Source organism: Entelurus aequoreus, linkage group LG01, assembly GCF_033978785.1.
Source record: "Entelurus aequoreus isolate RoL-2023_Sb linkage group LG01, RoL_Eaeq_v1.1, whole genome shotgun sequence".
Lineage (NCBI taxonomy): Eukaryota > Metazoa > Chordata > Actinopteri > Syngnathiformes > Syngnathidae > Entelurus > Entelurus aequoreus.
Window position 1 is genome coordinate 63,234,676 of NC_084731.1, and position 14,199 is coordinate 63,248,874.

The 14,199-nt window shown below is 42.0% G+C and overlaps 1 protein-coding gene across 1 annotated transcript; it reads right to left on the reverse strand.

The window, feature by feature from the left end:
- Window positions 1–1,337: 1,337 nt before the first annotated feature.
- On the reverse strand, window positions 1,338–13,958 carry LOC133647108 (piggyBac transposable element-derived protein 3-like). The gene is made up of 4 exons (XM_062043270.1): window positions 13,890–13,958; window positions 7,840–8,267; window positions 6,748–7,312; window positions 1,338–1,760 (listed from the first exon to the last, which is right to left on the reverse strand). The coding sequence occupies exons 1-4, from the start codon at window positions 13,956–13,958 to the stop codon at window positions 1,338–1,340; spliced, it is 1,485 nt and encodes a 494-aa protein (XP_061899254.1).
- Window positions 13,959–14,199: the final 241 nt, after the last annotated feature.

The window sequence follows — 14,199 nt, forward strand, 5'->3', positions numbered from 1 at the left end:
AGTCAGCTGGAGGCGTGTCTTAACGAAATTAAACAATGGATGTCCGCTAACTTTTTGCAACTCAACGCTAAGAAAACGGAAATGCTGATTATCGGTCCTGCTCAACACCAACATCTATTTAATAATACCACCTTAACATTTGACAACCAAACAATTAAACAAGGCGACTCGGTAAAGAATCTGGGTATTATCTTCGACCCAACTCTCTCGTTTGAGTCACACATTAAGAGTGTTACTAAAACGGCCTTCTTTCATCTCCGTAATATCGCTAAAATTCGTTCCATTTTGTCCACAAGCGATGCTGAGATCATTATCCATGCGTTCGTTACATCTCGTCTCGATTACTGTAACGTTTTATTTTCAGGCCTCCCTATGTCTAGCATTAAAAGATTACAGATGGTACAAAATGCGGCTGCTAGACTTTTGACAAAAACAAGAAAGTTTGATCATATTACGCCTATACTGGCTCACCTGCACTGGCTTCCTGTGCACCTAAGATGCGACTTTAAGGTTTTACTACTTACGTATAAAATACTACACGGTCAAGCTCCTGCCTATCTTGCCGATTGTATTGTACCATATGTCCCGGCAAGAAATCTGCGTTCAAAGAACTCCGGCTTATTAGTGATTCCCAGAGCCCAAAAAAAGTCTGCGGGCTATAGAGCGTTTTCTATTCGGGCTCCAATATTATGGAATGCCCTCCCGGTAAAAGTTAGAGATGCTACCTCAGTAGAAGCATTTAAGTCTCATCTTAAAACTCATTTGTATACTCTAGCCTTTAAATAGACTCCCTTTTTAGACCAGTTGATCTGCCGTTTCTTTTCTTTTCTTTTCTACTCTGCTCCGGGGTGGACCGCTAGCCTGTCCATCAGATGGGGACATCTCTACGCTGCTGACCCGTCTCCGCTCGGGATGGTTCCCGCTGGCCCCACCATGGACTGGACTTTCGCTGATGTGTTGGACTTTCACAATATTATGTCAGACCCACTCGACACCGAGGATGTCGTTGTGGCTTGTACAGCCCTTTGAGACACTTGTGATTTAGGGCTATATAAATAAACATTGATTGATTGATTGATTGATGACTTGGAACACCGTGAATGTGGACTCAAACTGGACTTTTCGGCCGTCTTTGCGGTCGCCTCCCGCTGTTTTCACATTTTGTGGACTGTGGTATCGCACCCATGCGGAGGTCCTGGCCGGGATGGCATTAATAAACTGCTCCAATATTACGGGCTCCAACATTTTTGGGTCTCGCTCGTTGGGTTGGAGCCACCGGGTTGCCGCGTCCCTCAGCTGATTTGCCAACACGAAGGGCCGGTCCTCTGGCCCCAACTTCATGGCACGGAATTTCCGGCGCGGTCTTCTGGGCTACTGCCGACCCGGTCCAGGATGGCGTGGCGTAAGTCGGCGTACTGCATGCGGGCGGTCGCCGGGAGACTCAGCGCCGCCCGCTGTGCTTCCCCCACCAGGAGCAACAGCAGCTTCACGCCCCATTCCTCTTCCTGCCACTTGCACGATGTCGCCGTGGCCTCGAAGACATCCAGGAATGCATGGGGGTCCTCCACCTCCACCATGCGCTGCATGGAGGTCGTCCCTCCCGATGCCTCTGCTCTGCCCATCAACACTTGCAGCACTTGGGTCTGCTGCTGGCTCGCCGCTGACACCTCGGCCAGAACTTGACTTGGTGCCGACATTTTCTTCGTGGTCTTGCTTTTTTGTTGGGCGCCACTTGTGAACGTCTGTTTGCTCGGGTTCTTCTATGACCACAGGGAACGGCACAACCCTCCGATGCAGCGTTTACAATCGTCTTTATTTTTTCTTTCAAAAGTCTTTCGTTGCTTTTCAGCACGCTTTCAGGTGGCGTCTCTCTACTCTTGCTCTCCAGCCCACCCCTCCTCATGGTCTCCGATGCTACTAATAAAGCTAGTCTTAGAATTACATTGCTCACATCTAGTCTTTGACTTAGATTGGTCACATCTAGTCTTAGTCTGGTCAGATCTAGTGTTAGATTTAGAATGGTCACATCTAGTCTTAGACTTAGTTTGGTCACATCTAGTCTTAGTCTGGTCAGATCTAGTGTTAGATTTAGAATGGTCACATCTAGTCTTAGACTTAGTTTGGTCACATCTAGTCTTAGACTTAGTTTGGTCACATCTAGTCTTAGACTTACAATGTTCACATCTAGTCTTAGACTTAGTTTGGTCACATCTAGTCTTAGACTTACATTGGTCACATCTAGTCTTAGACTTACATTACTCACGTCTAGTCTTAGACTTAGATTGGTCACATCTAGTCTTAGACTTAGATTGGTCAGATCTAGTTTTAGAGTTACATTGGTCACATCTAGTCTCAGTCTTAGATTGGTCATATCTAGTCTTGGACTTAGATTGGTCACATCTAATCTTGGATTTAGATTGGTCACATCTAGTCTTTGAATTAGATTGGTCCGATCTACTCTTGGACTCAGATTGGTCAGATCTAGTCTTAGTCTGGTCAGACCTAGTCTTATATTTAGATTGGTCACATCTAGTCTTAGATTGAGATTGGTCACATCTAGTCTTAGACCTAGATTGGTCATATCTAGTCTTAGACTTAGATTGGTCACATCTAGTCTTAGACTTAGATTGGTCACATCTAGTCTTAGACTGAAATTGGTGACATCTAGTCTTAGACTTAGATTGGTCTTATCTAGTCTTGGACTTAGATTGGTCACATCTAGTCTTAGACTTAGATTGGTCACATCTAGTCTTAGACTGAGATTGGTCAAACTAGTCTTAGACTTAGATTGGTCACATCTAGTCTTAGACTAAGGTAGGTCACATCTAATCTTGGACTTAGATTGGTCACATCTAGTCTTTGACTTTGATTGGTCACATCTAGTCTTAGACTTAGATTGGTCACATCGAGTCTTAGACTTAGATTGGTCACATCTAGTCTTAGACTTAGATTGGTCAAATCTAGTCTTAGACTTCGATTGGTCACATCTAGTCTAAGACTTAGGTAGGTCACATCTAATCTTGGACTTAGATTGGTCACATCTAGTCTTTGACTTAGATTGGTCAAATATAGTCTTAGATTTAGATTGGTCACATCTAATCTTGGACTTAGATTGGTCACATCTAGTCTTGGAATTAGATTGGTCACATCTAGTCTTTGAATTAGATTAGTCCGATCTACTCTTAGATTTAGATTGGTAACATTTAGTCTTAAAATTAGATTTGTCAGATCTATTCTTATAATTAGATTGGTCAGATCTAGTCTTCGACTTAGATTTGTCACATCTAGTCTTAGACTTAGATTGGTCACATCTAGTCTTGGACTTAGATTGGTCACATCTAGTCTTAGACTTAGATTGGTCATATCTAGTCTTAGACTTAGATTGGTCACATCTAGTCTTAGACTTAAATTGGTAACACATCTAGTCTTAGACTGAGATTGGTCACATCTAGTCTTAGACTTAGATTGGTCATATCGAGTCTTAGACTTAGATTGGTCACATCTAGTCTTAGACTTAGATTGGTCATATCCAGCCTTAGACTTAGATTGGTCACATCTAGTCTTAGACTTAGATTGGTAACACATCTAGTCTTAGACTGAGATTGGTCACATCTAGTCTTAGATTGGTCATATCTAGTCTTAGACTTAGATTGGTCACATCTAGTCTTAGACTTAGATTGGTAACACATCTAGTCTTAGACTGAGATTGGTCACATCTAGTCTTAGACTGAGATTGGTCACATCTAGTCTTAGACTTAGATTGGTCATATCTAGTCTTACACTTAGATTGGTCATACCTAGTTTTAGACTTAGATTGGTCACATCTAGTCTTAGACTTAGATTGGTAACACATCTAGTCTTAGACTGAGACTGGTCACATCTAGTCTTAGACTTAGATTGGTAACACATCTAGTCTTAGACTGAGACTGGTCACATCTAGTCTTATACTTAGATTGGTCAAATCTAGTCTTGGATTAGATTGGTCACATCAAGTCTTAGACTTAGATTTGTCACATCTAATCTTGGACTTAGATTCGTCACATCTAGTCTTTGAATTAGATTGGTCACATCTAGACTTTGATTTAGATTGGTCACATCTAGTCTTAGACTTAGCTTGGTCACATCTAGTCTTAGACTTAGACTGTTCACATCTAGTCTTAGATTTAGATTGGTCACATCTAGACTTAGACTTAGATCGGTCACATCAAATGTTAGACTTAGATTGGTCACATCTAGTCTTAGACTTAGTTTGGTCACATCTAGTCTTAGACTTAGATTGGTCAGATCTGGTCTTAGACTTAGATAGGTCACAGCTAGTTTTGGACTTAGATTGGTCACATTTAGTCTTTGACTTAGATTGGTCCGATCTACTCTTAGACTTAGATTGGTCACATCTAGTCTTAGTCTGGTCAGATTTAGTCTTAGACTTAGATTGGTCACATATAGTCTTAGACTGAGATTGGTCACATCTAGTCTTAGACTTACATTGTTCACATCTAGTCTTTGACTTAGACTGGTCACATCTAGTCTTATACTTATATTGGTCACATCTAGTGTTAGAGTTAGATTGGTTACATCAAGTCTTAGACTTAGATTGGTCACATCTAGTCTTAGACTTAGTTTGGTCACATCTAGTCTTAGACTTAGATTGGTCATATCTAGTCTTGGACTTAGATTGGTCACATCTAGTCTTAGACTTAGATTGGTCACATCGAGTCTTAAACTTAGATTGGTCACATCTAGTCTTAGACTTAGATTAGTCAAATCTAGTCTTGGACTTAGATTGGTCACATCTAGTCTTAGACTTAGGTAGGTCACATCTAATCTTGGACTTAGATTGGTCACATCTAGTCTTTGACTTAGATTGGTCACATCTAGTCTTGGACTTAGATTGGTCACATCTAATCTTGGACTTAGATTGGTCACATCTAGTCTTTGAATTAGATTGGTCACATCTAGACTTTGATTTAGATTGGTCACAGCTAGTCTTAGACTTAGATTGGTCACATCTAGTCTTAGACTTAGACTGTTCACATCTAGTCTTAGATTTAGATTGGTCACATCTAGACTTAGACTTAGATCGGTCACATCAAATGTTAGACTTAGATTGGTCACATCTAGTCTTAGACTTAGTTTGGTCACATCTAGTCTTTGACTTAGATTGGTCAGATCTGGTCTTAGACTTAGATAGGTCACAGCTAGTTTTGGACTTAGATTGGTCACATTTAGTCTTTGACTTAGATTGGTCCGATCTACTCTTAGACTTAGATTGGTCACATCTAGTCTTAGTCTGGTCATATTTAGTCTTAGACTTAGATTGGTCACATATAGTCTTAGACTGAGATTGGTCACATCTAGTCTTAGACTGAGAATGGTCACATCTAGTCTTAGACTTACATTGTTCACATCTAGTCTTTGACTTAGACTGGTCACATCTAGTCTTATACTTATATTGGTCACATCTAGTCTTAGAGTTGGATTGGTTACATCAAGAGTTAGACTTAGATTGGTCACATCTAGTCTTAGACTTAGTTTGGACACATCTAGTCTTAGACTTAGATTGGTCAGATCTGGTCTTAGACGTAGATTGGTCACATCTAGTCTTAGACTTAGTTTGGTCACAGCTAGTCTTAGACTTAGATTGGTCACATATAGTCTTAAACTTAGATTGGTCACAACTAGTCTTAGACTTACATTGGTCATGTCTAGTCTTAGAATTAGATCTGTCAGGACTAGTCTTAGACTTAGATTGGTCAAATCTAGTCTTAGTTTGGTCAGAGCTAGTCTTAGACTTAGATTGGTCACATCTAGTCTTAGTCTGGTTTGATCTAGTGTTAGACTTAGATTGGTCACATTTAGTCTTAGACTTAGATTGGTCACAGCTAGTCTTAGACTTAGATTGGTCATATGTAGTCTTGGACGTAGATTGGTCACATCTAGTCTTAAACTTAGATTGGTCAGATCTAGTCTTAGATTTAGATTGGTCACATCTAGTCTTAGACTTAGATTTGTCAGATCTAGTCTTAGACTTAGATTGGTCACATCTAGTCTTAGTCTGGTCACATCTAGTCTTAGATTATAGATTGGTCACATCTAGTCTTTGATCTGTGTTCATGAACTGATCAAGTCTACTTGGATGAGAGACCAAATGTCCTTTTAGACAACCAAATAGTCCAGTTCTGAACGAGTGAATGTCCTGAGATTTTGATGACCTGAAGAATGAGAACATTCTTAGACAATAATTGGTATCGATATCAGCCCTGACAAACAGTATCGGTGGATCTCAGTGCAAACACAGGAAGTGTTTAAGTTTGCTTTTGCAAAGGAGGAAATAGGAGAGCGAATGTTATGGGTGTACAGGAGGAAGGAGACGACATTGTATTATGTTGAAAAAAAATGACATTGATCATGTTGCGGGTCATTTTGACCCGTACTGTGTAAATGCACTCAAAACATTCAAGAAAACTGGTTAAACCAATAACAACTTTATTTTATGTTATATAAACATTTAGAAAAGTGACATACAATACATTTTTAATTCCAACACTATATTTAAGAAATACTTTAACTTCAACTTTAACTTCATCCCAGCGAACTTTAACATTTTCAATGTTCTCCAAATTTTCTTCAACATTTTCAATGCTCTCCACATGATGGACAGAATGTTACTGTGTGCTTTCTGCAGATGTAATTCTTGCATTTCACACAAGAGATACTTGTTTTACTGTCCTCTCGGGAGGGACATACCTGGCATCTTTCCCTTTTATTTCCACCTGTGTCCACTGGATGATGGTTGGGTGAGGTTGGGTTGGGTGACCTGAGTTTGACCTTTTCAATGACAGCTGCAGCTGCTGGGGATCGAGCTGGCCTGGCTCGCGTCTGGATCTTGGGAGTGACAAGTGCTTTGCCAAGTTCTTCCAGGAAAAGCCGACGTCTGTACAATTTGCCGGCATTCCATTTCTGGTCGATTGCAGTCCACAGGACATAGGCATTGTAAGCAGACACGTCCACAATATTGTAGAAAATCACCAAAGGCCAACGGGCTGTCTTGCGCTGGCAGCTGTATGTTGCTGTGACTTTGTCCAGATTGTCAACTCCTCCTTTGGTGGAGTTATAATCCAGGATCATTTGTGGCTTCATGTCTTCTCTTGTGCTCAGAGATACATCTGTGTGCATTGTACTCATTACAAGAACATTCTTGTTTCTCTTTGGGCAGTATGAAACAACTGTTGCTTTCTCAGTGAAAGCAAATATTGAGGAATGCAGAGGTCTGCCCTGCATCTTCAGAATTTCGGTGGGAAGCTCTGGTTTACACTACCGTTCAAAAGTTTGGGGTCGCATTGAAATGTCCTTATTTTTGAAGGAAAAGCACTGTACTTTTCAATGAAGATAACTTTAAACTAGTCTTAACTTTAAAGAAATACACTCTATACATTGCTAATGTGGTAAATGACTATTCTAGCTGCAAATGTCTGGTTTTTGGTGCAATATCTACATAGGTGTATAGAGGCCCATTTCCAGCAACTATCACTCCAGTGTTCTAATGGTACAATGTGTTTGCTCATTGGCTCAGAAGGCTAATTGATGATTAGAAAACCCTTGTGCAATCATGTTCACACATCTGAAAACAGTTTAGCTCGTTACAGAAGCTACAAAACTGACCTTCCTTTGAGCAGATTGAGTTTCTGGAGCATCACATTTGTGGGGTCAATTAAACGCTCAAAATGGCCAGAAAAAGAGAACTTTCATCTGAAACTCGACAGTCTATTCTTGTTCTTAGAAATGAAGGCTATTCCACAAAATTGTTTGGGTGACCCCAAACATTTGAACGGTAGTGTATTTCTTCTGACTGTTCCCAACATGGTCAGCTTTCTCTTCTGAAGTTCATCTCCAAGGCGGTAGGATGTAAATAAATTGTCACATGTGATGTTATGACCTTGCAGCCCTTCACTCATTTCCAGCACCACACACATCCCCTGATTCTTCTCAGATGTTCCTCCAGGTAGCTTTCCAGTGTATACTTGCATATTCCATGCATAGCTGGATTTTGCATCACAGGCTGCCCATATTTTGATGCCATACTTGGCGGGCTTGTTGGGCATGCACTGTCGGAAAGAACAGCGCCCCCTGAATGGAACAAGGCGCTCATCTACAGTAACATGGGGACCAGGATTGTACAACAAAGGTACATTTTCAACCCATTTATCCCACACATCTCTGATCGCAGCTAGTTTGTCTCTTTCACGTCGACGAGACTTGCAGACGCTCTTGGGAGTGTAGAGCGATTTGGCAAAAATACCCGTCAATTCTGTCAATTTCATGGCTGGCTCAAAGCATGGACACTCTGTGATCACATACGACCGACAGACAATTTTGGATGTGGATAGATCGGGTCGTTATAGACTGAAAGATGCATGTACGGTGGACCTCCTCGCTAGCACGGGAATACTTTGCGGGCTACATCGAGCAGCCTTTGAATCAGCGGAGTCAAGTACTAGCGGGGACCGTCAATGGAGGAGACGTAAGCGGTGTGAGCGGAAGCAGAAGTGGGGATGCCGAGCGGGGCTAACAACAAAGTGAAAGGCTAATCCTCAAAGAAGCGTGGAGTGTCCGGGTAAGAAGTAATTTAAACTACAACTAGCCGGCGCCAGGCTGGATAATCCCTGCACACATAGCAATTCTCTTAGAATAAAACACAACTCACATAATGTTTTTTCTTTTGTGACCGTGTCAGAGGCAGACATGCAATTTACTGAGGTGGCTAACTATGATGCGTTCAGTTTATCGCAGCAACAAGCAAGCAATCTGAAAATTCCAGTCGTATCAATTCCTAGATATGGTCGAAACTATTTAAAGATCGGATCACACGAGATATCATGTGGAATGTCTCCAGAGACATTGTTGCACGAAAGATTGGCCTTCCATTCTCTTCATTCCATAGACTTGCAGTGGCTTCTCCCTTTGACCTGTACACTCCAGCTAATAACAGAACTCCAATGTAAGCATGCAAGTCAGTCTGATCCAGTGGCTTCCATTTCTCTTGAAACACACATCTCCCCAAGTTGGTCATTTCCAGTATAATCCTCTCTATTGGTGGGGATATGAAGAGCTGAAATGCTGATTGAATCTCATCAACTCGTGTGACAGCAAATCTTGTAGGACCGGGAGTCATTTTGATCACATTGGAAGATGATAGTCTGCCTCGGCTTGGGTGTGGTGATGTTGACCATTTTATATTACCGTCCTTAGATGCCCATGTCCCCTCTGTGGATGATGATTGCTGCATTCCTTGGTTTTCATCTGTTGGAGGAACAACATCAGACTCGTCCTCTGAATCCTCCTCATCGTAGGAAAATTAACAATCTGGATCAGCAATAACATTGTCCTCTGTCTCTGAAAAATCCTCTGTTTCTGAAATCTCTTTCTCTACATCACTCTCCCAGTTAAAAATCAGTGATAAAGCCTCCTCAGATGTTATCATTCTGGAGCTCATTTTTGGTGAGTTTGTCAAAGAGATGACATGAGAACAGTGACAAGGACAAGTGTGAGAAAGTTCCCTCTCTTCACACACCTGGCTCTGGGTCTCAGAGGCAATCAAACTACAAACAATTGTACATCATAGTAAAAAGTACATCATAGAGACATGTTTATTTTGGATCTGAACAGCTGTTTACCCACATCAAAGCGTCTGGGTCAAAATGACCCGCAACATCATCTTTGTATACAACTCTAGACAGACATTCCACTACACATCAAAGTGTCCAGATTTTACACACCAGTTCATGACCCTAGATGAGGAAAAGTCACCAAATTTCAGCAAGAAAAAGAAAGGATAACCAGTACTTTGATCAACACAAAAACTGAAATGGGTCAAATTGACCCTTAACATAATACACTATATATATATATATATATATATATATATATATATATATATATATATATATATATATATATATATATATATATATATATATATATATATATATATATATATATATATATATATATATATATATAAAACCTCCCATATCATGAAGACCATGGAGAGGTTGGTCCTGGAACAACTTCACCCTACAATTCGCATACCAGCCCCGACTGGGAGTGGAGGACGCAGTCATCTACCTGCTGAACCGAGCCCACACCCACCTAGACAAGCCTGCGAGCAGTGTGAGGGTCATGTTTTTTTACTTCTCCAGTGCTTTCGATACCATATGGCCTGGGCTACTGGGTGTGAAGTTGGAGACAATGCAGGAGGAGGCCCCCTTGGTGTCCTGGGTTGTTGATTACCTGACTGACAGACCACAGTACGTGCGACTGCAGGACTGTGTGTCTGACAGGCTGGTCAGCAACACCGGGGCCCAGCAGGGCACAGTCCTCTCCCCCTTCCTCTTCACCATCTACACCACCGATTTCCACTATCACTCCGAGTCCTGCCACCTTCAGAAGTTTTCTGATGACTCGGCGATAGTGGGGTGTATTGAGGATGGTGATGATGAGGAATACAGGGCACTGGTGGAGGACTTTGTCACATGGTGTGGAAAGAACCACCTCCAGCTCAATTTGACGAAGACCAAGGAGCTGGTTGTGGACCTGGGAAGGAGGTACTCCGGTGACCCCTGTTTTCATCAGGGGGGTCGATGTGGACATGGTTGAGGATTATAAATACCTGGGAGTACACTTCGACAACAAGCTGAATGGGTCAAAACACGCTGAGGCACTCTACAAGAAGGGACAGAGCTGCCTCTACTTCCTCAGGAGGATAGGATCCTTCAACGTCTGTACAAAGATGATGAAGATGTTCTACGAGTCGGTGGTGGCGGGCGCCTTCTTGTACGCTGTGGCCTGCTGGGGCAGCGGGCTGAGAGCGAGGGACGCAAACAGACTGGACAAGCTGGTAAAGAAGGCCAGTAATGTGGTGGGAGTGGAGCTAGACTCTCTGGCGGTGGTGTCAGAGAGGAGAAGTCTAGCAGAGCTCCTAGCCATTATGGACAACACCTCCCACCCACTACACTCGGACCTGGCGGAGAGAATGAGCATGTTCAGTGAAAGGCTCAGACTCCCATAATGCAACACAGAGCGACACAGGAGGTCCTTCATACCGACAGCCATCAGACTGTATAATGCATATGTTCCTTCTTGACTGCACTTAAATGTAGAATATATGTACAAACCCCGTTTCCATATGAGTTGGGAAATTGTGTTAGATGTAAATATATACGGAATACAATGATTTGCAAATCCTTTTCAACCCATATTAAATTGAATGCACTACAAAGACAATATATTTGATGTTCAAACTCATAAACTTTATTTTTTTTTGCAAATAATAATTAACTTAGAATTTCATGGCTGCAACACGTGCCAAAGTAGTTGGGAAAGGGCATGTTCACCACTGTGTTACATGGCCTTTCCTTTTAACAACACTCAGTAAACGTTTGGGAACTAAGGAAACACATTTTTTAAGCTTCTCAGGTGGAATTCTTTCCCATTCTTGCTTGATGTACAGCTTAAGTTGTTCAACAGTCCGGGGGTCTCCGTTGTGGTATTTTAGGCTTCATAATGCGCCACACATTTTCAATGGGAGACAGGTCTGGACTACAGGCAGGCCAGTCTAGTACCAGCACTCTTTTACTATGAAGCCACATTGATGTAACACGTGGCTTGGCATTGTCTTGCTGAAATAAGCAGGGGCGTCCATGGTAACGTTGCTTGGATGGCAACATATGTTGCTCCAAAACCTGTATGTACCTTTCAGCATTAATGGCGCCTTCGCAGTGTGTAAGTTACCCATGTCTTGGGCACTAATACACCCCCATACCATCACAGATGCTGGCTTTTCAACTTTGCGCCTATAACAATCCGGATGGTTCTTTTCCTCTTTGGTCCGGCGGACACAACGTCCACAGTTTCCAAAAACAATTTGAAATGCGGACTCGTCAGACCACAAAACACTTTTGCACTTTGTATCAGTCCATCTTAGATGAGCTCAGGCCCAGCGAAGCCGACGGCGTTTCTGGGTGTTGTTGATAAACGGTTTTCGCCTTGCATAGGAGAGTTTTAACTTGCACTTACAGATGTAGGTGGAGGCAGGTGAGGCAGGTGAGGCGGGGCCTCACATGCCATCATGGAAAGAAAATAAATGTAAAAAGAAAAAAAAAAAAAAAATGTTATATATATCCAGTGATTATACTATAAAGTGTTTTTCCATTTAACTTCACCAGTTTTAGATTATTTTTATTAAAAATCACTGAATTTTCACATTTGCCGTTCAAATACTGAGAAGAGACGGTGCGGTGATCAGCAGCCAGTTGAGGCATGTCACTGCATTGTGCCTCAACATGGATTGCGGACTCGGCTAACTGCTGGCCTGCTGTGCAGTGAGACCGTATTGCTATATGAACTATATTATACATTTCCATAGTTTAGTTAGCTGAGGTATATAATGTACAGTGTATTTTGTCAACAACTGTATGTGTGTAAGTATTTCTTGTGCTCAGCAATCATAAAACGGCTGCGAAGACGCACTAGCTGAGGCTCGCAGTAATCCCTCTTCCTGGTGGTAGAGAATGCACCCCCGCCGTAGAATGCACCCCGATGGGAGTGTTATATCAACTAAAGCCCACACTTCAACTTTACACGTGCAAGATTGAATCTATTTAAAAAAGTTATTTAATAAGAAGCCAAAAAGTGCAAAAACAATAATGTTCGTGTTGGAGGAGTTGTGAATGACTGCAGGGCCACAACATTAAGTACACCTGCAGACTGCAGCACGGATTTCATATTTCATTCATTCACATCTCCTCCAATACGAACATTATTGTTTTTGCACTTTTTGGCTTCTTATTAAATAACTTTTTTAAATAGATTCAATCTTGCACGTGGAAATTTTAAGTGTGGGCTTTAGTTGATATAACACTCCTGTCAGGGGGTGCATTCCACAGCGGGAGTGCATTAATTCAGCACAACAGCGGCGCATGGACTTCATTTATAAGTAAAGGTAAGACCATAATAAAGTTGTTTTTATTAAATGTGCTTTTTTGTGTGCTACAGTTTGTATGTGTAAAGTTAAAGTTAAGTTAAAGTACCAATGTTTGTCACACAAACACTAAGTGTAATGAAATGTGTCCTCTGCATTTGACCCATGCCCTTGATCACCCCCTGGTAGGTGAGGGGAGCAGTGGGCAGCAGCGGCGCCGCGCCCGGGAATAATTTTTGGTGATTTAACCCCCAATTACAACCCTTGATGCTGAGTGCCAAGCAGGGAAGAATGCTGGTATGAGCTTTTAAACATAACCCGTTAACTGCTGCCAATCAAATGGTGAATAAGATACTCTTTAGGGTTCATATGTTTGTAAATCTGACTGTGATGAAGTCAGTGCCTCACCAGCCATGGACCTCACCGCACGTCACTGGTTTGTATAATATATTTATATTATTCATATACTGTATTATATATTATATATCATATATATATTATATATTATATATATTATATTATTATTTATTATTATTGTCTATTGTGAGCGAACTGTTGTGCTGAATTTCTCCCAGGGATCAATAAAGTACTTTATATTCTGTTCTATTCTATTCTAAACAATACATTAAGTGTGTGTACTAATCCAAGATGTGTGTGATTAAGATTAAAGATTAAAGTACCAATGATTGTCACACACACACTAGATGTGGCGAAATTTGTCCTCTGCATTTGTCCCATCCCCTTGGGGAGCAGTGGGCAGCAGCGGCGCCGCGCCCGGGAATCATTTTGGTGATTTAACCCCCAACTCCAACCCTTTGTTGCTGAGTGCCAAGCAGGGAGGTTCTGGGTCCCATTTTTATAGTCTTTGGTATGTTGTGCGACTATGTGGGAATTAACTGTAGTGTGTTACCTGTAGTGTGGCTTGGAGGTCCGTGAGCAGACGTGATGTCGAGAGGAGGAGAGAGGCGTCAAAGTCCATGTCCGGGCGGGGGGGGTCGATATCCAAAATGCAGCCTGGGAACCAAAGGGAACGCCGGGAGACGAGACACACAGCTCGTGACGTGGGAACGAAGGCAGGCTGCAGGGAGGCGACAAGGAGGATTCGAGACAAATGAACACGACGGGGGTGAAACACAGAGAGCAAAAGAGTGCGCATAGAGCTTGACGTATCGGCTTACTGTGCTGAACAGGAAACTACGTTCTGGCCCGGGATAGCAGGT

Bases quoted from the DNA above. Each gene is read 5' to 3' on its own strand.
- LOC133647108 (XM_062043270.1), bottom strand. From the start codon at position 13,958: ATGGACTTTGACGCCTCTCTCCTCCTCTCGACATCACGTCTGCTCACG. The intron at 8,268-13,889 runs GTAACACACTAC...TACACTCCCAAG, and splicing joins ACCTCCAAGCCACACTACAG to AGCGTCTGCAAGTCTCGTCG. The intron at 1,761-6,747 runs GTATGTCCCTCC...CTGTGGTCATAG, and splicing joins ATAAAAGGGAAAGATGCCAG to AAGAACCCGAGCAAACAGAC.